The sequence below is a fragment of the Lissotriton vulgaris genome, chromosome 2_1, assembly GCF_964263255.1.
Source record: "Lissotriton vulgaris chromosome 2_1, aLisVul1.2, whole genome shotgun sequence".
In the NCBI taxonomy this organism is placed as follows: Eukaryota; Metazoa; Chordata; class Amphibia; order Caudata; family Salamandridae; genus Lissotriton; species Lissotriton vulgaris.
The window spans coordinates 267340859-267365460 of NC_141687.1; the positions used below are offsets into that span (position 1 = coordinate 267340859).

The window sequence follows — 24602 nt, forward strand, 5'->3', positions numbered from 1 at the left end:
TTCCGGCAGGCGGGAATCTTTATAAGGAAGGACGTCTATCACTTGGACCGCGGGGGTACCCCCTGCAGGTCCCTCTGCCCCCAGTGTCGTAACAAAACGTGCACAGTGATGATGGGAGCGCCCTGGAGCTCGACCCCTCCCGCACCGCGGGGGCTATTGTTACGGCACCGCCCCCCCTCCTCCCAGGTCCAAAGGAACTCAGACTGACACCGCGAGCCTTTGTTCCACTCTGACCATCGACTCACTGAGTTGCCTCCATTTCGAAGCACGGTTTCTAACACTTACAAGTGATATTTTATTTTGGCAGGGAGTTCCCCAATCACACCTGCTTACTTGCAAAATCCGTTCATATTAATATGAATTTCTAAATAATGACGTATTTTTATATACCGCGTCGTGCAACAGTGCTGCCTCTTTGAAGTGACAGATCTTACTTCATGACATCCAAATTATCGACCTGAGAAGGATGGAAGGCTGAGTTGGTTTTCAAAATATTCGAACTCATCTCCTACAGCAGCTAGAGTTTAACTCGCTGAGCCATTCTGAGGATTTAGATTCCAGCCAGCCATTATGTTTGAGTGCCGGTACTCTCCAATTAAAATGATTATATTTATCTTGTGAAGACGTGCCGGTACTCTGCGTCTCAAAATAAAAAAGTGCTGGTACTGAGTACCAGCCCATTGAAAGCACTACACATATCCCTTGTAGGGAATACACCAAGTAGTCTGGTGGTAGTATCTTTAATTCACAGCGCTACAAAGCGCTTGAAGCTGTGAGGCAGCCACGTGGAGACGGGTCGTGAAAGCCGTAGAAACGAACAGTTAGGCAACTCCAATGAGGGAGGCAGCTTTTATTAGTAGTATTTCAAAAGTGAAGTCAATATTAGCTTTATTCGGTTAAAATTTTAAAACCATCAAAGCGCAATGCAAAATATCATAGAATAAAAGGTACATTACATACAGCTATAAAGTGTAAAAACACATTCCAACTTAACATATGTTGTAGATGAGGAGACCATATAAATCACATAACACCATCATGAAGAAAAACACTTGGAGTTCAAATAAATAATTTAAAAGTGTTATCACCCATTGAATCTTCCTTATAAAATCCCATAATGCCTTGATTAAATCGTCACACCAAAAAATGTCATCTTTTATTGGTAGTATTTCAAAAGTCACCCAGGCTCGCGGGCGCCCAGATAAGTCGCTGGCGCTGTCTCAGGTGAGACGCCGGGATGTCGTCCTTCGGTCTTTGAACCGTGAAGGTGCAGAGATCTCTCCCGGTGCTGGGAGGGCAGTACAAGGCTGACAGGGCACGAGGTGCCAGCGTCCTGATAGATTTATTTATACCTGCTTATCGGAAGTGGCAGGAATGCGAGCGACACTCGATGTGCGGCCCCCCTGAGAGATGTTCCCACCGGACACCGGCCGTGGGGGGGCCGGAGGCCTCGCCGCGGGGGGAGGACAGAGCCGCGGCTGGAGGAGGAGCTCACCTTGACATCTAGCAGGGCCGTCCGAGCCCTTATAAAAAGGCAGCCAAGAGGGCTCGCGCACTGCACTCAGGCGTCATTGAACCTGCTTCCTGCACGGGCCGGCCTCAGGTACTGATGATGAAAGTCCCGGCGCTGCTCCTGGCGCTGGTCTGCAGCCTGTGCTCTGAGGCAGCCAGCGCGGAAGGTAAGGCGCGCGCGCCGCTCTGGGCTCTGCGACTGTAACTCTTAGAAATGAAGTGACAGAATCTAGGCGCTATCATTTTAGCTCGTCTTTCCTCTTATCCCGCGCCATCTGGCCATGGCTCGAATAGTCGACTTTCAGAAGTTTATAGGACATCATTTTTGACAGAAGTTGGCGGGTGATGCTACCGAGTCCAGTTTGCTATTTTCGGAAGAAGTCATATGATAATGGAATTCATTGATGAGGTCAGTTATCGATCTGGGGAAGAAGAAAGACGTCCAACACGTTAATTGTGAAAGGCGTATTCCAGGGCACAGACAGGTGTCCGCAGCAGGCGCGCTGGCCCTATGAGCTGTGTTACAGCTGGCTGCTCCCAGCTGATGGTTGGCAGGGTTCTGTACTTGTAGCAGTTTCTTTAACCCTTATATTTACAGTGTTAGAAAGTACACCACATTTCTCATCTTTTAATTGTGTACTTTTTAGACAGAACTTTGAATTGTGTACTTTTTATTTTGAGTTTCTTGCACCATTCTAGCAGCTCCGCGGCTCTGTGAAGAACGCGTGCCGCTATTACACACTTAATGGTACTCACTTTATCGACTTTAGAAATAAGGGCGGGGCTAAGGGCTGAGAATTTATCCAGCTCCTCTCAGGGTGCATCGAGGGCATTGCACAAAGTTCGTAGACACAGGTTCAATAACTCGCTAATAGACTTACCAGCGGGTTCATTTTGTGCTCATACATTTTAATTATGTTACAAACAGGAATAGGGGTAGCGTAGGAGTGGTCATTACCCGTGTCAAGGCGCACGCTTCCTTCTGTTAACATAATTACACAGTGGTGTAGAGAAGGTACCATGGAACCTGAGGCGAAAAAATGACATTGGGACCCCACAGTCTGGTTTGATTATGATAAACCACCAGTTTATAAAGTGGGCCCTGTGTCACTGCACCTGTTGCACTATTGAAAGCTACGCCTGTTGTTGCGTCACTGTTGTGAAGTACTATCTATCGCTCTATCATTGAACGTGGAGCTAGCTGGTACTCTGCTGCTGAAGGGATAGCAGTAAAGCTGGAGAGTGCAGATACCCCTGCATTAAAGGCATGCCAGCCCTGCCGAGAAGCACTGGTACCCTTATATTAAATTGCTGCCCTAATGCATAGTGCTAGTACTGAAAGGGAGAGCAACCCTGCTGAGAGGTACTGGCGCTCTTGTATTACTGGTGCAGTCGGTCTGCTGAGAAGTGCTGTTTATTTGGTATTAAATGTATGCAATCCCTATTAAGAAGTGAAGGCACTTTCCCATTCATTATATGCCAGCACTTCCGGGAGATGCTGGAACCCATAGTTTAAAAGTATTTCAGCCCCACTGGCGTGTGATGGTTGTGCCCCATTACAAGTACAGCACCTCAGTTTCTCATTTCAAATACAGCAGTACTGCTGTGAAGTGCTGACACTCTTCCATTACAGGTATTGTAGTACTGCTGAGAAATACCAGTCCTAGGGTGACCAACTGGCATTGGTGAAAATTCAGGACGGTGAATGTAAAAATTCAGGACAAAGGGACAAAATTCAGGACAAAAATTCAGGACAAAGGGTCAAAATTCAGGACAAAACTTCGGGACAAAAGTTATCTTTTACAGACACGTCAGAGGTGGTCGCGCAATAGTATATAAGTAAGTAAATAGACAACCACCTAAGTAGAAGTCAAAGTAAGTTTTTATTAGGTTGAGACAATCGTGCGTGTCACGGTTTTCAGTATGCCCGCAGCTTGCTACCTTAGACGATTCAAAATTTGCATCTCGCTCCAGCAGGTACATTAGTCACCAGACAATGGTGAACCACACATGAATAGAAGTGAGGCCGCTTTTATTGTTGATTGAAAACTACTGGATATACAAGGAGCTTTACAGTGCCAGCCCCCAGTAACAAAACCGCTCCCTCCCCCCTTTCCGCCTCGCAGTGAAACACCCAATGCCTGGTCCGGCCAGTCCGGCCTTGCTACCACCCTCCATTGGTGCTCCTCATCTTCACTTAGACCGTCTCTCATGTGTATTTAATTTCTTTTATAGTGTTACTCATCCCAAGTATGTAGGGCAGGGTGTCGGAGTACGTTACATCACGCACACATTATATAGAGACAATGACTCATAGTAACGTGAAAGTCATTGTATAGGAAATGTTACTTAAGATAATGGGTGCTACAAGGTGTAATCATTCTTTCATCCATCATCCAGTCTTTCACCATTCATTCTGTCCTTCCATCTGTGTGCCCATCTATAGCCAAACATTTTCAATCATTTGCAAACCTATCCACCATATATCCTTCCATCCATCATTTCACTCATCCATCCCTTCATCCACCCTTTTACTCATCCATCATTCATCTACCCACCATTTCACCCCATCCATCCGTACAGTCATCCATCCACTCTTCAACCCATCCATCTATTCACTCACCCATCCAGCCATTCACCCTTTCACCCATCCATTCACTTACTCATCCATACACCCATTCACCTACCCATCATCTACCCTTCCACATATAAATCCATTTCCCTTTTTGCTCATCCATACTTCCACTCATTCACTCATCCATCCATCCTTTCTTTCATTATCTATCCATTCACCCTTTCGTTCATCCATTCATCCTTTTCTTTCAGTAATCCAACCAGCCATTCACACATTCCTTTACTTATTTACTTTCCCACCGTTTCACATTATGAGCTGAGCCGTTGTCTGCAGAGTCGCAGACAGAAGAGGCCTATCAAGAACTTCACCTCGCTGTAGTTCCTAAAGCAAGGGGTGGGGGAGAGTTCAATATGCCCCTGCACATAGGCAATCTGAAAAACGTAGAAGTCATGAGTCACACATGATGCACAGTGCCAGGATGTGAGGTAACTGTGACATGGTGTTTTTTCCAGGGCTTTAAGTGGTGTAAAAAAACGTGGGGGTCTCTTCAAAGGGCGTGGTTTAAAACACCCAGGCAAAAAATCTGCGCTCAGCATAGTCTTCCGCCCTACTCGTATTATGTTTTTTCTGTCATTGCAGTCAGATGTATAATACAGCAAGTATCATTACACCAACAGGAAGCCAGGACTATTGGCTTTGTCAATGGGTGTTAGTTGCTTAAAATGAAAAAAAGCAGTAACCAGGGCTTTGTTGAGTATGATATTGAAAATACTTCAGTTCCAAAATGATGGGACAGTAACAGAACGATAACCCCTTCTTTTTAACTTGTTTTTCAGGCTTCTTTAAATGAACAGTTTTTTTCACGTTGCAGTATGTGCGTTTCACCTTTTTTGTTAACAGATTGCCCTGCTGTACATTAAGGTAGGAGGGGGCCTCCACATGCTTTAACACCTGCAGACTGCCACATTGTCATTCTGTGTGTGGCAATTAGCCGCATTCAGAATTTCAATGGGCGGGTGGGGCTGCTCTTGTGCTCCAGGAGGAGCGCGAGGCGCCCCCATCAGCAGGTGAGGCCTCTCACAGGGGAGCAGCGCTGCTCCCCCAAGGCCAAAATTACGGACAAAAGGCGTCCGTAAAAGGGATCCTCACGGACAACGGACGGGAGGTCCCAATTACGGACTGTCCGTGAAATTTACGGACGGTTGGTCACCCTAACCAGTCCTGTACAATTTAAGGTATAGCAGCGCTGCTGACTAGTTAGAAGTGCAGGTACTCACTCCTTAAACGTATTTCAGTGCCACTGGCTCGCGATGATGCTGTGCCATTAAATATGCACTGCCTGTTTCTTATTCCAAGTATAACAGCCATGCTGTGAAGTGCGGACACTCTAGGAAAGTTATAGCATCCCAGCTGAGAAATGCTGGTACTCTGGTATTGAATAGAACTCCTGCTGAAAAATGCTGGTACTTGTCTGGTGAAGATATAGCAGCATTGCCGGGACATGCAGAGGCGTACATGTAAAAGTATTGTAGTCACACTGACTTGTGATGCTACGGCCCCTTTACACGTATAACAGCTCTATTACTCAATACAAGTATAGCAGCTCTGCTGTGAAGTGCTGGTACTCTCCTTTTAAAGTGATAGTAGCCCTGCTGAGTAGTGATAGTACTCTTCTAGCAGAGTGATAGTAACCCCGCTGAGTAGTGCTCGGACTGTCCTAGCAAAGTGACAGAAGTTCTGCTGAGAACTGCTGATACTCTCCTTTTAAAGTGATAGTATCCCTGCTGAGAAGTGCTAGTACTCTCTTTTTAAAGTGATAGTAGCCCTGCCGAGTAGTAATAGTACTCTCCTAGCAAAGTGACAGAAGTACTGCTGAGTAGTGCTGGTACTCTCCTTTTAAAGTTACAGTAGCCTTGCTGAGTAGTGCTGGTACTCTCCTTTTAAAGTGATAGTATCCCTGCTGAGAAGTGCTAGTACTCTCTTTTTAAAGTGATAGTAGCCCTGCCGAGTAGTAATAGTACTCTCCTAGCAAAGTGACAGAAGTACTGCTGAGTAGTGCTGGTACTCTCCTTTTAAAGTTACAGTAGCCCTGCTGAGTAGTGCTGGTACTCTCCTTTTGAAGTTGTAGTAGCCCTGCTGAGTAGTGCTGGCACTCTCCTTTTAAAGTTGTAGTAGCTCTGCTGAGTAGTGCTGGTACTTTCCTTTTAAAGTTGTACTAGCCCGCAGAGTAGTGCTGGTACTCTCCTAGCAAAGTGATAGCAGTTCTGTGAGTAGTGTTGGTACTCTCTTCGTAAAGGTATCCAGCCCTGCTGATAAGTGCTCCTACTCTTGTATTTGATAGTAGTCCTGCTGAATTGTGCTAGTACTCTCCTATTAATCAATCAGCGGTGATACTCTTTTAGCAAAGCTGCTCCAGTTCGTTTTAGTATCTGAGTCTCACTGGTGTGAGATGGCCTATCCCATGACATGTGCAGCCCCTCTCCTCTGTTACTCAAAGCAAGTGTGTCAGTCCTGCTGTGAAGTGCTTGTGCTCTCCCATGTAAGGCACTTTTCAGCAGGGCTAGTATGCCACTAAGCATTTCCCTGCTTCAAAGCATGTCAGTGCCGCTCACATGTAGCGGTACCGTCCCATTAAATATTGCAGAGTATACTTTTCAGGAGTACTGGTACTGTCATATTACAATGGTTAATTCTCGCTAAGATGTGCTGGGAATATCACATTAACAGCGCAGCTGCCCTGCTGAGGCGCCCAAGCTTCTACCATCAAAAAAGTTGCAGCCATGTCGAGGTGTGCCGCTACTCCCTCAAGAGATGACTCCGGCTGCTGAGAAGTGCTGGTCCTCTCCCATTAAGAGTATAGCGGCCACACACGAAAGTGCTGGTCCTTTCAGTCCAAAGCACTGGACTCCAGCTGATCAGTCATAGAACTGTCATCTTAAAAATACTGTAGTTCTCCCAAGACGTTACAACACTTTCCCATTCAAAATATTCCACTCATGCTGAGAAGTGCTGGTACTCTTCCATTAAAATCACAGCAGATACACCGAGAAGTGCTGATATTTTCCATTAGAAGTAGTTGAATCCTGCGGATAGATTCTGCTACTGTCATTTTGAAAGGATTGTAGACCTTCTGACCAATAATGGTACTTTCCCGTTAAAAGTATTGGCAGTCATGCTGAAAAGGGTCGCTACTTCCCATAAAAGCATAGCAGCCAAGCACAGAAGTGCTAGTACCGTCCATTAAAAGCACTGGAATCCTGCTGATAAGTTCTGGTACTGTCATGTTACAAATATTGTAGTTCCTCTGAGAAATGATGGTACTTTGTCATTAAAGCATAGCAGCCATGCTTAGAAATGTTGGGAATCTCCTATTCAAATATTTGCAGCAGTGCCTAGAATTGCTGGTAGTTTGTCATTAAAAGCAGTGGAGTCCTACTGAGAAGTGCTGACACTTTCCGGCAGAGTGTACTATAGTACTGCTGAGACTGTGAGAGAAGCCTTTTAAAATGTGCAGTTCTTTCACAAGGGCTGGTATTGGAATTGTAAAATCGTTGTAGTTCTGCTTAGAAGCGTTACTAATGAGACATTGCTATGAAAGCTGCCCTGTTAAAAATGTGAATACTGTTTTTGGCAGTGCTTAATTTGAACTGGTGGCTATTGGGGGGCTCGCCGGCACTCCTTTTTGGGGAATGGCACTTATTTTTTTCTAAGCTGACTTTGATGTGGAGCAAGAGCTAGTAAAACTCAAAAGGGGGAAAAGGATGAAGAAAAAGACGAAAAACTGTGGCAGAGAATGTAGAGATGCCAAAGAACCTGAAAAAGTGAGACAGTGGTAGTGAAATAAAGAGGAATGAGGCGGAATTAAGACTGCACAGCCTTGGTACTCACTTCTGATCCCACTCACCCACTGAAGTTCAATAGCACATTTGATAGCACGAGTTGGGGGCTTCTGAACAAAACTTTGGGTCCTAGCAGTTATAATTTTATAAACTAGGCCCTGCTTTTTGCGAAAACAATAGTATTCTTGTCAAGATGTTTTAAAACTATGTTAGTAAAAAATATATCAGACATATTGAGAACTGATAATATTGTCTCATTAAAATAGACCAACTATGCAAGAAAGGATTAGGTCACTTCCATTAAATGTATGGCGATTCTTATGAGAAGTACACCAACCCCGCTACACCCAGCCCCCCTCTGGCGGCCAACTCCTCACTGTGCATGACCACTCTTCATGAGAATGACCACCTTCATGAGAGGTGTGTGTCTGCGGCATGGATGGCTGCTGGGCCTCCGCCTAGGCCGCAAACGGCCCATACTCAGCTGCTCACAGCTGGCCTTTTTGACTGTGTGCAGCAGGAAAATGGCTGCAAGTCCTGGCCTCCGGCCAAGCAATGTGCCCAACACTCCACAGACAGCCAACCCTAATGGGCGCCCAACTCACATTTGGTTTTATTATTTTTCTAACTTTTTAGCGGTAGTAGAAGCTTCACAATACCATAAGGATGAATCTTGAGCGGTTGCCCTCACAGGAGTGCAGCACGGGGTCTCGCGGTGGTTTGAATATTTTATTTTTAACTTTTGGTCTCTTAGGGATTCCTCTGGGTCCACGTCATCAGTTCTTGGGCATCTTGGTATTTCTACCCTGACCTGTTTACTATTTAGATTTTTTTTCAAGAGACGAGGACAGAGTCCTGTAATGGTGGATGCAACATTTTCTTCCACGTTGAGGTCGCCCAATCAGATTGTGAGGTACTGCGGTACCAGAAAGGCAATGCGAGAAAAAGCTCCCTCTGCAAATCAGAGAGTTTTATTTTCTTAAATCTCGGTACCGCTGGACTTCCACAGACCAACCATCTAGCTGTACCTCTTTTTCCAACCCTTTTGTTGGCACCTTGAGCACTTTTTTAAATGCAGATTCACACCAAATAATGAAAGCAAACTTTCTGAGTAAAGTTGAAACTTTTTTCAAAATTTGGTATAGTTCTTTTTAATAGTTTTTTTGGTTTCACAGCATGCATTTGTCGTCAGTAAAATATTTGGATAACAAAAAAAAGCTGAAAACAAGCTTAGAGCCCGCCCATTACTTGTCATTGGTTGACTTCCCAGTCACTTTTGTTTCCTTGCTTCTTATTAGTTGGCACCTCCTGTTCACCTCTTGCTTCTTCCTCGGGCTTGAGTGCTGTTCTCCGCTGTGGAGAATGGACCTAGTCCTTTTTGGTGTTTGAGGCCAGTGACCTTTCACTGGCTGCGTACTTCTGAAGGCACTTTTTGTTTACTGTTTGCCATGCACTATATTGAAGTGCAGGCACTCTACAGTCCATCTCTCTGCTTCATGTTGCTTGTCTCCCGCTGCACATTGCTGCTCCCTTCCTCTTACCTGCACCTCTCTTGGGTTCCTTCCTTGGAGCTTTTTTAGACATGTTGCACAGCAGCACATTGCTTAGATAAAAAAAAGTGCTATGACTGGTCAATGCTGGCTTCATCATGCCACTTTATTTTCTTTATTTATAGCCATGTTGAACAACAGCCCACGCTACTGTGCAGCATGGCTTAAAGTAAAGTAAAGAAAAGCCCTGTCATGCAGTCAACGCTAGCGGTGTCATAGGGCATGTTTTACTTTTACTATCAATCATGTTACATAGCAGCCTGATCTGATATCCAACGTGTTTGAAAAACATTGTTGAAGTCTCGGTTAGGCAAAACCTATTGGCTTTGCCAATGCTTGTTTCTGTAGCTCCGACAGAATTTTCCTACAGAAACTAACATGTGTAATCATTATTTTTGGACCTACCCTTATTTTTTCTTGCCCCCCTCTTGATGAATCACCCCAAAACTTTCTAGGAAGGGGTTAAGGTGGTTGGTATTTGGAAAGTTTTGTCAAATGGTTGCAGTTATTAGCAAAACAAAAACACTCTTTCTTTCGGAACTCAGATCAAACTATAACTACACAGTGGTTACTGACAGAATGCGGCACACACAGAAAGTGGAATAATGAAGATACATAAAAAATATTTTCCCTTGTTATGCTTGTCTGTGGTAGGCACGCCATTTTGACGCAATTCAAGTTTAACTGCCTTTTTTAATTCTGGAATTGTGTCAATCCCACAGGTGGTTGCACAGTAACACACATTCTTCACACATAACAAAATGTAACACAGCGTAAAGCAAGCCTCTGCGTTCCATTACATTTCCTCACAAAGTATTGCCAGGCCCCTTGCATGGCTTTGTAAATCCCATTTAACCCCTTCGCTGTGGCGTGAATTCTGCCGCAGCGCTAAGGGGTCGGGGGGCCGAGCGGCGCTCGCATACTTGTGACGGAGCCGCTCCGTCACGAGCCGCGGTTGAGCTGTGCTCATGACGGAGCGATTCCGTCATGGCCCCGCCCGCTCAATGGAACGTCCAGCGCAAGCGCGGAATTCGCGCCGCGCAGGCGCACCGAGCGGGCCATGACGGAACCGCTCCGTCATGAGCACAGCTCAACCGAGGCTCATGACGGAGCGGCTCCGTCATGAGCATAGAAGGGGTTAAGTACAAGCCTTGCCTTGTAATGACGTGCTTCACACAAGGACAACACACGTTCATAGCAAACATACCCGTAAATGACTATCCCAGGCACCAAATCACAAACATTTTCCAATGGATGTGCACATATGATCAGACAAAAGGCCGTCGCTCATTAACCAATAAAGCCAATGGCAGAAATTAGCTAACCATTGCCCCATGCAGGCCAGCAGCCTTTATCGATAGCTAGTAACCATACCCAATGCAGGCCTACTGAATTCTGCATAAGCCTTTCCACAAATCAACTCACAGACATACAGTAAATGTTTTTTTATAAATATACAGACAATGTTCATGCACTGCAGAGGTCTGTGTCTATACCAGAGAGCCACAGTACTGAACCCTCGTTGGTACATTGAAGACTAGTGGCTTATGTATCTTTAGCATTATGAGGCCCCAGCCTGTGACAGAAAACACTGACTATGTAAGTCATTATTTTAAACTTTCATTACACGCATAATAAGATAGCCTGCTACAAAATGCATATAAAAGATTAAGCTAAAAAATGTGCTTTGAAAATATAGATTTTAGGAATACCAGGACTGTATGGAGTGCACTTTTTTATAACTGTCTTTTAAAAGCACACACTTTACAGCTCAGTTGGTAACTTCCTTGAAATACCAACAAAAAAGAATAAATCTGTGTTATCAGGAAGCTTCAAGTGATTCCATCAATCAAAGCCAATACCGGCTTCCAAGTACCCTTTACATTTGCAGATTGGGCAGTTAAGCACATTTACAATTCTTTCAGGCAGTAGCTCCCGGGATAAGAAGGCTTTTTTATCTGCCTGCTCCTCTTTCAGTTTCACAGCACAAGAGACTCTTGGCCTTACACCTCAGCTGAAGCATTTTAAGTGTCAGAATTAACCATCCCAGGACGATTGTCTTTTAACAAAAAGTAGGGGAACTATTTTTCTAAAATTTAAAAAGTATGGATACGACGTACCCCTCAGATCCCAGTCACTTCGACAACGGGTATATGTTCATATAACACGATATACGTAACTTCCCAAAACAGCATAAAAAAGATTATAAAACTGTAAATCTTTACCCCGAGGGTTTATCACAAGGTTAACCAACACCAAAACCCTTGAGTCACGTGGTATTTGTGTGACTCCATGTACTAAAATACATGCCTACAAGCTTTACCAATGTACAGTGACAACCCACCCATAAATGCCTATTAGTTTTAACATTATTTTCACGATAAGTACGTCAGGCCTACTGCCTCTGTCCTAACTTTCCATAAAAAAACAGATCAAACCTATAGTTGTGATAATTAGCTTATCACCATATTCAGCTCAGCCCTTCTGTGCTGAGCGTAAGCTTCCCAACACACCGGAGCTGCAATACAAGCAAGGGATTCGCCAGATATCTGCGACACCTCCGAATTCGAAGCATACCACAAATGTCACCACGTCAGCGAAGCCCAAACCTCCCTATAAGAGTCCCTTCCGCCATCCTGTCCAACCATATACCCTTCCTTTCACACTTCCATTCACCAAGCCATTCATACACTCATCCATCCAGGATTCTACCCACACACCTATTCTCTCCTCCAGTAATCCTTCCATGTTTTAAATCCATCCGTTCACTCATTCATCCTTGCAGCCCTCCCTACAATCGCCCTTCCAAATGTTCTTTCACCCTTCAACCCTCATTCATTTATCTACCCATCTATGTATTCTTTCACATTTCCATCCGTCTACTCATTCAACCATCCATCCAACCAACCACCGACCCACCCATCCATCCGTTTATCCATTCACCCATGTGCTCTCCCTAACCAGCCCATTCTTTCTATTTAACGTTTGGGCAGAGTCAACGCCCCTCCCTTAGCAGTGCTTCCTAAACCCCTTTATTCGGGTGACCACATAAGGGCTCCAGCATCTGCGCAGTCGAGCCGCACCTAACGAGTGTGCTCTGTTCCTCAGTATGTCAGCAGCTAAGAAAGGAACCAAAAAGGCTTTGCTTCATCTTGGAAGTCAAGGTTTAAGATTCCCGGACGGAAAAGTTAAAAAAAATATATAGTAAGATCCATTCCAAGCTGCAAAGAAAGGGCAAAAGGATTTTGCTCCACTATGACTCAGTGAAACACGTTATGAAACGTGGTTCGTGTTCTCCATTTCATGTTAGACAGACGGTACCAGTGGCCTGGACACGTGTTTCATGTTTGGAAGCTGCCTTGTTTAACATTGGGCCTCTGTCCTGGCGTCCCTACCGCAGGCGCTCGGTGGACATCGGAGCGGCACGCGGGGACACCTGCACCGCAGGACTGAGCGCGAGCTAATGATTAGCAGCATCCCGTTAGGATATCTGCAGGGAAAAATGTGTCCTTGAGCCTGCTCTGGAGCCTGCCAGTGAAGGATCCGACAAGGCCCCGCGCGCTCCGGGGCGGCCCGCTCCCCACGGCCCTGCTCATCCCCCACCGCGGGGCGGCGGCCCCGGCCTCTGGAGGGCTCCCACCCAGAGCTCGCCCTCGATTCTGTCGGGAAAGTAGTTTGGCGGGTTAATGTGCCTGCTGCGGCTGAGCTCTGTGCTCGCCGCCGTGCACGTCACCTGTTTGATTGGTGAGGCCGACATAGCCTTTCAACTTTCTGATGTGATAAAATGAGTTTCCTTGAGTTCATTGACACCTGAGTTTTACAGCTCCGTAAAGATGCAAGACTGCGATTGTTAATATCGGCTGGTGAAGGATGCACTTGTACCTTCTTGCATTCCTTTGAGTGCTTTCAGTGTCGTATTGTGTTTTAGTATTGTGTAACGTGATGACGCACTTACTGTAAGGCTCTGCTGAGGCCGATGGTATTAAATGTACATTTCTGAGCCTCTACTGTCTTAATTATTTTACTGGGGGAGTTGAATGTTGCTTGAAAGAGTCGTCTATGCCCTTCACATCTTAAATTAAATTATATTTGAAATAAATGGTAGTATATCAACTTTAGTTTTGGTTTGTATTAGTCGAAGCAGAATGAATGGCTGAGACACCCCTGGCGCCATTCCAGTCCGTGATCTGCAAATGACATGCATGTCGCTACAGCAAGCGCTCAACCCACCGTGCTGTTCCACTGTCTGTCTATGCAAGTACATCCCAAGCATGCCCATGCTCTGGACTCGCAGGGACTGGACTCCGCAGATAAGACTTTCTCTTCCGTCAATGAACAGCTAAATTGCCAAATCACTGTTGTTTTGGGCGCTGCTCCACAAGATAGAAACTGTTTGCTTTAAGAAGCGCTGAATATTTACTGTACTCCTCTGCACTCGGACCGCCGCATGCTTTTCCTCATCACTTGGCGGTGGTGGACTTTCGAAGTTTCACTCGTTAAAGGGCCAGTGTCGACACTGGCCCTTTAACGAGTGAAACTTCAAAAGTATCTACTATGCTGGTTAAAAGATCTCTGTATTTAGAGATTGTTAAGACAGGGACTGATGAAATATTCAAATGAGTCCAGATCTGCAATATTTCTCTAAAGTACAACATTATGTATGTGCACATAGAGCCAATGTGTGCCAGGGATAAATAATTCTAGACATGCTGCAAGCACAGTGCCACAAAATGCAATGCCTGCTTGACACACTGCATTTCACTGGGCGAAGGCAGACACAACATCACAAGCTGACCCCAACAACAGCAGTTTGCTCAAGTATCCCAAGGAGTTTCTCAGAATGGGAGCCAGGCAGGGCTGATCACAGGTGCTTTCAGAGGCCACCGCTGCTCCCTGTGAGAGGAGAACACTCGCTGTGCCAGGGTTGGTGTTCAGGGTGCTGGGACTGGTGCAGGCTCTTTGGTATTGGCTCAGAGATTAGACTTCTTGTTTATGTCACTGGTACTGCCGTGGGATTGGTGTCTAGACCCCCAAAATGAAAGGCACTCATAGCCAGGGCAGTTGTATCATTGCACCATTATGGAAAGTGCCACTGCCCTGCCTGAAGTCATATCATGGGCACCTATAATGCAAGAAACTACAATGACTTGGTATGTCAGAATCCACCGTGCCAGGTATGTACATAACTCAACACATGTATTTGCAAAGCGCACATTCACCTCTTTAGTGCATCTTGGCGCTGAACAACGGGTGTTTGTTGTGTTTTACTGGCTGGGTCCGGTGGCTCAGTGGGCTTGTGCATTTTCTCTATTGACTTATGTTTGACCTCATTGCCAAAGGTTCATACTCTATCAGGTTTGCTCAACCTTTCATCCTGCAGAAGTCGATAAGAGCAGCAGTGAGATGGATAACAATAAACAACAATCTACATCAACATTGTAATGTTAGAAACAAAAAAGCCGCAGTGTGTAAAGCTTCATTGCCTTGGTGTGTGCAGCAACATTGGCAACAATGCCTGACAATATATTGATCAGGTGTCGACAAAACCCCTGTCACGCAGATTTCGTGTGAAGAGCGCTGTGTTCATGTCAGAAATCAACCTGCCTTTTTGAGCAAAGCCTCCTTTTAGCACTAGCTCCAGTGTCTACACAGCATGCGGTGCTCGCCATCCAGAGCCCCAGGCCCTGGCTGCTCGCCTCCTCCCACGGGTACCAGGGCTGTGGCCTGGAGCCCCACACACCTGAAACTGAGGGGATGTTCGCTTGACTGGACTTAAGAGAAACTGGCTTGAAGCTGGCAAAGGAGGACACCTATGCTGCGGCCTGGGACGGGGGCGTCCGGGTCCGGTGGGCAGTGGTCTGGAGGATAAACGGACTTGCCAGGAAGAGATACAGGGTGGCCCTGGGACTTGGTCAGCTGGGGAGCAGCTAGAAAACAAAGACCCAGCGAGTGTCCAAACTGTTGGAGAGTTGTAGGGGTCGGTTTGGTGTTCCTTACATTGCGTTAAGAGGACAGGGGAGCTTCACAGACTTCAAATCTTCTATTTTGAAAATATGAACCCCTGACTATTTTATCCAGAACTTTAGCCAAAACCCAACCACGGGCCCTATTACAAATAGGACGCACTGTTCCTCTCTGCGCCATGGCCCACCTTTAATCACCTTTTAACAGTGAAAGTGGGCCCTATGATGAAGAATGCATTGCCCTGAGGGCAGCCGCAATCTCGCACTACCCCAGGGCAGCGCATTCAAGAGAAACAGGGAGCAGTGGTTTAAAAACTGCTCAGTGTTTCTCTGCGCAGGTGGCATCCCGCCTGCACTTTTAAGAGGGATTATAGATCCCCTTGCAGGAGGGTGTCTTGGGGGTCTATGGGACCCCCTTTTATCCCTACGGAGGGCTGCCTTTAGGAGGTGCACTGAAAGGGTTCTATGTTTTTGTGGCGCACTTTCAGTGCGCCTCCTAAAGGTATGCTTGCCTCTACACCCTAGTCGGGAGAGGTAAAGAAATTCCCTCATATGTTTGGGGACCCCCCCCCCCCCCCCCCCCATGGCAAAAGATGGAACGCCCTTTACTGATATCACTGGCTATTACAGAAGGGGACGCACAAGCATTTACTGCCCGTTCTGTAATACCAAAGAGCTTTGAGGGCACACAAAGGGGGTGAGAATGTCTGTCGCTTCCACATGGAATTTCTGGACTGTCCCCATGACGCACAGGGTCAAGACTGATTTGCATATAGCCAGGTCTGGACTGGGGTGGCAGAGTGGGCTAAAGAACGGTGATGGATTAAACCCAGATCTGTGACTGGGGGTGAGTGTCGGAAAAGTTTCTTCATTTGGGAATACTTCATTGTTTTTCAGGACCAGGCTCTTCAAGTCAAACCTGGAGGGCTTTGTGATCTGAAAAAGGCCTGAAATCACAGATTCACGTGCATGTGACACCAGTTTCTGTGTGTTATGCCCCATTCAATAAGGGCCCGTAGGAGTACAACATGTGACTCCCCTAGTCCTACCACAAACTTGATTTGAGGAATCGCCATTGGAAAGGGACTCATTAATACAAACATACTCATTTTATTGATCATTATAGTGTGGAGAAGGGACACAACCTCTTGTCAGCGTCCAGTTGCACACAGATTTCTCCTAGAAATAAGTTAAACCACTGAACTATTTTAACCCGTAAGGGGTACGCTAGATCCCTTAATCTTCATGTTCCATTGTCACGGTGCCATAAAACGTGGAGTATTCCGACACAAGGGACGCAAGAACAGCTCACAGTGCACCCAACACACTAAGGGGTTTATTTACAAGCCCCTTGTGCTGCCCGTACATCACTTTTTCCCATATTAAATGTGACGCACCTGCGGCACAAGGGACGTGTAAATAAGCCCATAAGCTTTTTCATCGCCTAAGTGTACATTTCTCCTGGCTATACAGGAGTAAATTACAACTAAATCAGACTTAACTATTCACAATAAAGTATTTGTGACCTGGATACTGGATCCCTCACCATGTGAGGACCAGCTTCAGCTTCTGCAGCTCCATTCGGGCGGAGGAGCGCCGCCTCCCCCCGCCACCACCAGCACATAAAACAATAATAAATGAACTTGTTTTATTATCGTTTTATTTTAATCCACTGGACCCACAGGTCCAGGGGATGACACTGCTGGTGGGGGAGTGGTGGGAACTCCCTTCACTGTGCATGAGGTGTTTGGCCAGCCGTCACAGGCTTCCCAAACCCGTCATGCGCAGTGAGCTCTCTCCAGCCTCAGCTGCATTGCTAGGGCTGGAAAGAGCAGGCAGAGGCTCCCAGTCTGCCTGGGACCCGAAGATGCCGACACTCAGGTCAATCCTGAAGCTGCTCTCAGGCGAGAGCAGCTTCGGGATTGGTTGCAGGTCAGGCTGGGAGCCTGTGCCCAGCCCCAGAGCCAGAAGCAGGAAGATCTGATGCGTTGGAGATGGTGGTGGCAGTAGCATTATGGTAAGTTTATTTATTTCTTTTATTTTTATTTTTTGTGCCCAACCCCTCCCCATCGCCGTCCTCCGAAACGCGCCTCGACTTTGGCAGGGGACGGGCCGCTACTGTTGAGGACTTTATTTCTAAATACACACAATGTGGTGGGAGCTGGGTCAAATGTTTGAAGTCGCTCTGGGAAATCGATAATGCACAAAATAAGGCCTCAGTCATAGTTAATCATTATTTTGTGCTATCACAACCCACAGGTCATTTTTTGGAAAGCTAGTAAGTGTGCACAAGTCTAGGACGTAGTTAGTGTGATACATATACAGGGCTGGACTGGGATAGCAACTAAGCCGAAGCACTAAAATAAAAGTGGCCCCCCATTAGCGAATCAGGCAGGTAAAATAGCGTGCCACATTTGCAAATCAGGGAATGTTTGAACTTGTAAAGACAAGCTGTGTATGTATTTTGCAAGATATGTATCTGCATACATTTGCGCTTGCTGCCAGCAATGTTTGTGGTAATGCCATAAACAAATCGGCTCACCAGACCATGAAACAGCCCCACAAACAGCGAAAAAACGGAAATGCGCATGTCCGGTTAGCCGAACTAAGACGGCCGGCCAAACTTACATGTGCACTTTTAAGTACCCACTACTCCTCCCAGCCTGTCACGCCCTACACGCATGCCTAAGACAGTCACAGAAAAATGAATGAAGCAGCATTTATTGAGCGCATGGCTACCTAGGGGGATCCCAACACTAAGACAGTAGCAGAAAACGACAGCGCAGCACACTTAAGGGAAGAGCCAAGTCTTCAATGATTTCCAGAAGGCTAAATAGCGAGTTTCCCTTCGTAGGCAGAGGGTAAGGGTATTCCACAGCTTAGCAGCATTGTAGGCGAATGGGCGGCCACCATTTCTGGCCCTCTTAATCATGGGAACAAGAAATTATGTTTTATTATAATTTTATTTTTCTGTTACTGACGAGTTGCGCAACTCTACTCTGTCCTAATGAAGGAGCCGCCCCTGCTCTCAACCCATTTACTCCACCCATCCCTCAACATAAAAACCCTTTCCTATACCTGAACGCCATCCATCCCTGACCCCTGTAAGCCCTCATCACTCCTAAACATCACCCATCCCTCAACAAAAAACCCTCAATACCACTAAACTCCACCTACATTTATTATAATTTGGGATTTTTCCTTCAAATTATCCTTATTTTAAAATGCTCCCTCTATTTTTCAGTTTAAGATAGCTATGTGAGTTGAGTATCTGCTCTAGAGATCTAGGGGGCATATTTACAAGACCCTATCGCCACAGGAACGTCACTTTAAAAGACGTTCCTCTTGCAATACTGGCTTTGCCTTATTTATAAAGCCATGTAAATAAGGCGCCCTTTCACACTGTACTGAGTGAAAAGGGAGGGTAATGGGGTGTTACGGTGGGCGTCCCACTGCAACACCGATTGAGGTTGACGCTGCCCCATATTTACAAGGGTGGCGTAAATGGGACAGCACCAAAATCAATACAAAAAAAAACCCTGATCTTAGCATGGCACAACGAATAGAAATTATTTATTTCTCCTCATTTTTGCTGTTTCTATGTGTGCTGCATTATGCAGCACACATAGAAACAGCAAAACGCCATGTATCATTGTTTATGTGCAGGAAGGTGTCGCTTCCTGCACATAAACAATCATTTTCAAAATGACGAGTTGCAACTTCTATATGTGTTGCACAAAGCAGCCCACATAGAAGTTACAAATCTACATTTAACCCCTTCGGTGCTCATGACAGAACGGTTCCGTCATGAGCGTCGGTTGGCCTGTGCTTATGACGGAACCGTTCCGTCATGAGTCCATTAGAACCTTAGAACCTTCAGCACAGCGCGAAAATTTGCGCCGCACTGAAGGTGTTAAGATTGTTTATGCGCAGGAAGGGACACCTTCCTGCAGATAAACAATCATTCCCACAACACAGGCACCCTTGCACTATGGTTCAAGGGTACCTCAGTTGGCGCTAGACAACAGTCATTAGCACCAGCACAGGGGGAAACGCAGAGCTGAACCATATTTGCTGTAAATACAGTGCAACCCTGTGTTTCCAAAGTGCAGAGTGCGGCCTTAAGCTAAGAGTAGCTAACAAATATACCCCTAAGTGTCTTTGTGGATGCCGAGCAGGAGAGGTTATTAAATAATTCCTGTTGTGATGTATTGACATGAATAATTTTTGGTGAATGAGCCAATTCACATTTCATCTTGGGCTGTGTGCTATGAAAAGGATCACACTATATAAATGGTGTTTCAGTTATCCAGATCTAATTTAGGATTTCACAGAGCGAGGAACACAGTCGACATCTGGCTCATATCACAGTTGAAAATGTAGAAGTGAAAAAGCAGTTCGGAGTATGGACAATACTTTTAGACACTGATTTACTGACATTTTGCGCCAGAGTTGCGCCACTTATTTGACATAGCCCAACACAAAGGGGCAGATTTACAAGCCCCTTGCGCCACTTTTGCGTCACTTTTCCAATGTTAAAAGTTACGCAAAAGTGGCGCAAGGGGCTTGTAAATCTGCCCCTTTGTGTGTGTTTATATATGATTTGCGTAACCATACGCGGCTCCAAAAAAAAACATAAGGCCTTGTGATTATTGTACCTATCATCCCTATGACAGTACTTTTGTGCATTATATGTGACACGAGTGGCCAAGTCTGTGCCCACTTGGCAGCAGTCTGGACCAGCGCGTGATACCGGCCGTGCCCAGGTGGAACAGCGGAAGTCACAGCAATGGCGCGCACCTTAATTCTACTTTGGCAATAACGCTCCCTATCATTACTGGAAATTACAACCCAGGGGTGAGGCGATCAGCCAATCAGAAGCGAGCTGCTGAAGGTTCAAACAAATTAACGGACTCGTTGAAGCGCGGAGCAGCCGGGCGATGAGAACAGCAAACAGACCACTACTACCTATTACTGTGAAAGCACATGACGTGTTGTTGTTTTTTAAAGGGTGTTTATCGCTGAGCTGGGCTAAGAAAGGAGACTTGATGTTGTTGTACATTTTGTTGGGCCAACAACTGAGATACAAAGATAGCCTTGAAGTGACCCCCCCCCGTGTCCGTCAGGCCTGTTGGACTAGCCCACTGTGTGCTTCCGTTCCGTCGTTGGCGTTGACCTGCTCATAAGTGTCACGACTCCTAAGTAAATAATATGGTGGAGACTTTTGCCAAATAATCAGTCAAACTATTCTTTTTTCACAACCCAATTCGTGATGATAAAGGTAAGTTACAGTTTCTCTACTGTAATCACCATTTTCTCGCACCTCCCCTGAAGTATAGACGTCTTCGCAGCTTCCAGCAGCACTTACCACCAAATACCAGAGGTAATCCCCCAACACACCACATTAAACAGGGAATATCGCACACACCTCGCTTCAGACACGCTTGCCATTGCCATCTCTGCAGACGACACAGAATATTTCTGATAAGTCGGTTTATTGCTCATATCCATTACTTGCCCCCCTGCACTCCTTCCTATGAAAGTGCTTTGAAACAGGCTCTGGGATGTCCCAGTGCTGCACAGACAATAAATTATCTAAAATAAAAACATAGCCAACATAGCACAGCTGTGCCTTAAACAGCAGGTACCACTAAGATAGATAGATAACGCAACAAACAGGGCATGCCACGAAGACCCAACGACTCGTATCACAAAGCAGTGCAATACTATGTCACCATTTGCCAACCAACAGATTATTTTAGACTTGTCCAGATACATCCATCCATCAACCCCAACACAACCCTTTATTGAAGCTGTCAGGTGCACTAAGGAAATATGGCTGAACAGAAATTACCATCCAAACCTCTCACCCAGTTCAAGCACAATCGCCCCCACAGAACCAACAGAGCGGCTTCTTGGACACATGCCACATGCACACAGAAGGCTCTAAAGCTATATAGTAGGCAACCCACTCCAAGCAACAGGTGGAGCGCTTCGGCTCGACAGTAAAACTCCTTACAGCACTCTCATCCATCCCAAGGTGCTCTGTAATTGCCCCTCAATATAAGTCCTGTGATCTTTACGGGTACGAAAATCCTCGGTAAGAGCGCCAACAAAAAAACAAACCCTATATGAGGAGGGAGTTGGGCCTTGTGCTGAGAAGTACCTAAGCGGCACTTTCCTTGAACCCTGACACAGGATGTGATCAGTGTTTAGATGTAAACATCCAACAGTGATTTCCACACAATGATAACACAAGTAAGTTGTAAACTTTTACTGATGTGGCCAACCAGCGGGCTCGCCTTAAAACACCTGCCACTGACTCATGATAGTATCTGTTTTGGAAAATGACAAATCCTGGGCACAGGGAAGGCAGCGATTTTTAAGCTTTAACATTTTACCCAGTTATTCCTTCCACTCTGCATCTTTAGAATGGGTTTGGTCTGGTTTGGCTCCTCATGTGCCCACACAGAATGATGTGCTCATTGCCTTCCCCAGATGGACATTTATAAGCGGCCTCTGCTGGATCCAGGGCCGGGGTTTGGGTTTTCACTACTTTGGATAACACTCCATGTGATTCCCTTTGCATCTGACACTGGCACCTATAAGTTAGAAGATTTATTTCACCAGCAATGTCTTGTTTTGCTGTTTACAGCAGATTTGTCAGCACATTAAAATAACAAAAGATGTGGGTTAGAAAGCTTGCAATAGTTTCAGCCATTGGCAAGTGTAGGAGGATGGATGGCTTCCAGTCCATCTTGTTTGCCCACCGCACAACTCCAAAAAGGGAGTACCACATGCAAATCAGGCTTGCTCCTGTCCAGTGGCAACACACCAGTCCGAACTGCCAGAAAACACCCCTATGAATGGGAACACAAGCCACCATAGACCGGCTTCAGCTTAGTTGTGTGTCATCAGTGAAGTGCAGCTTGGATCCTATAGCACAGTCAACAGGCAGCCCACATCTGGGAACTCCAGATACACACAGAGCATTACATTAAAGCAACAATGCTGGCCGGCACGCTTGCATATGAAGCAGCCACCAGAAGATGCTCCGAGGCGGCAAATATTCCATCATCACCTCTTGTTCTTTTGGTGAGGCGTAAGGACACTGGGGGGAATGCAAATAATCTGTGACATTGGATGTTGGTCAAACCCAGCATTATCATGGACAGGTATCTCACTCACTCCAGAAAGACTCTGGTGATGATTATACAACTGCCCATTTTGAGCTCCTCTTACGTTCCCTTTGCAATGCCTGATTTGATGGGCATCTCCTTTGAATTGTCTTTACTTCTAAATGGACTTCTTCAGCCATTCCCCTTCGGCCACCTCTGATGTCAGTGCAGCTTCGTGCACAGTGATGCAGCTCTGTGCTTATGTGGGTCTGCCTCCTTGGACAGAGCGGCGCCCCTACCTCTGAAGGGGGCTGTGTGGCTTCAGCTGCACCTCCCTTTCCTCTTCAGGGAAGCAGGCTGGGCCGGAGGAGGAAGGGGGCAAGGGGGGGGGGGACACTCACTCCACAGAGCTTAGCTACACAAGCCGTTCAGTGCAGAGCACAGACGCGGGAGGCATCTGCATTTGTTCAAGAGGGTGCCCTTTCTACAACACATACATGGTTTGAGTGAGTCTCAGTTAGTGCGTGAGCTGCAGACTGCACAGCTGGGAAATCTCAGCGCGGTGATCACCACTCAGTGTTCCTGCGTTGTTCTGTCTTCAGCTCATGCAGGGACTTGGACATGTTCTGAGTTAATGTACGTGCTGTAGACAGGGCATTGCGCGAAAACAAACGCACAGATACATGACGACTTATTCGCAACACCGTGTTGGAGTATTAGCTGTGCACTTGGATGACTTTGTGAATAGCCTGCAAAACGCCTGAATGGGAATGAAACGGAATATTCAAGGATTATACATATGCAACGAGCCCAAGCATAAAGGACTGTCACTGGGCCCGCTTTTCACTTTTACTGATATATAGGATGGAGTTGGACGTGTCCGGGCACATGCACACACACATACATGCTTTTGTGGCCCGGCCCCAATGAGTTGGGAAGCCCGCCACGAGGAGAACATGTCTGCCGCGGCCCCGCCCATTTCCTCTCAACACGCCCCCGGGCCATATTTCTCCAAGGTCAATTTATTGAGCATCGCAGGGCAGCAAAAGCCTCTGCTTTCACAGCACTCGTGCATTTGGAGTACCGCAGTGATGCGGCCGCGCCGGGATTCAGCCCCGTGACCCTCTGCAGCAGACACAGTAACCTAGTGAGCTTTCTCACCTCTGATACGTAGAACACGGCAGATAAAGTGTTGCACAATATCATATGGAAACAGACATTAGACTTTCCGTCTCGTGACCCAGAGCAGGTGAGTTGCTTGCTATATCTAGTGACCTGTGCATTAACTATACAGGCTCCTAGTTTCCCAGTATGGCCTTTACAGCGCGCCAGATATCTAAAAATAAACGCCTTTCATGCAGAAGAACACACACTGGCCACTGGGAGAATAAAGCCTCCCTTATAAGTTTCTCTGCGGTGTTTGGCCTTTCCTGGGACACCCGGCCACCTTATACTCCTATCCTTCTGCCTGCTGCTCTCTCAGAGGCCCATGTGGATTCCGTCAGTTTTCCCAAACGCTCTATTGGAATGTCTATGTGACGTCAGATACCGTGAAAGAGACACCACCGTAAAAGTTCAGTGGTGTTTTGTAGTAAATATCAAGGTAACTCAATATGGAACCCCCCTGCCCGGCCACGCGCCTCTGCCCCAGTACAGCTAAAGCCAAGAGTCACTCTCGGCGGGCCGGCTCCAATTAGAGGCGGCGGCATCTTGTGCCAGGTTTACAGCAATTCGAAAGGGAAGAACACGGGAACCCTACTCACTACGGAACCAGGGTAACTGATTATAACAAGAAAACAATGGTTCCTGTGGAATAGTGTCTATTCATATACGATGCTAGTGCGCAATCCCGATAGGAGGGTTATGATGGTGTCATAGTGAAAGGGACTGAAAACACCAATGGTTTTCTTGAACATATATGTATGTATTATTCACAAAGTATACAAAAAAGAAAGCAATTTGTGCAAAGTGTCCCAAGTATAACCCGAACCTAACAGTTGAGTGACATAGTGTGACAATATTTACAAGATTTCACGAATTTTTCT

At 46.2% G+C, this 24602-nt stretch overlaps 1 protein-coding gene across 1 annotated transcript in view; it reads left to right on the forward strand.

Annotated features, from left to right (window-relative positions):
* The first annotated feature begins 1294 nt into the window (after window positions 1-1294).
* CA4 (carbonic anhydrase 4) overlaps window positions 1295-24602 on the forward strand; it is a 75611-nt gene continuing 52303 nt past the window's right edge. Inside the window, exon 1 of the mRNA XM_086954914.1 lies at window positions 1295-1679. Within this exon, the coding sequence (XP_086811040.1) occupies window positions 1610-1679 (70 nt within the window). The 5' untranslated portion in view covers window positions 1295-1609. The remainder of the gene's footprint in view (window positions 1680-24602) is intronic.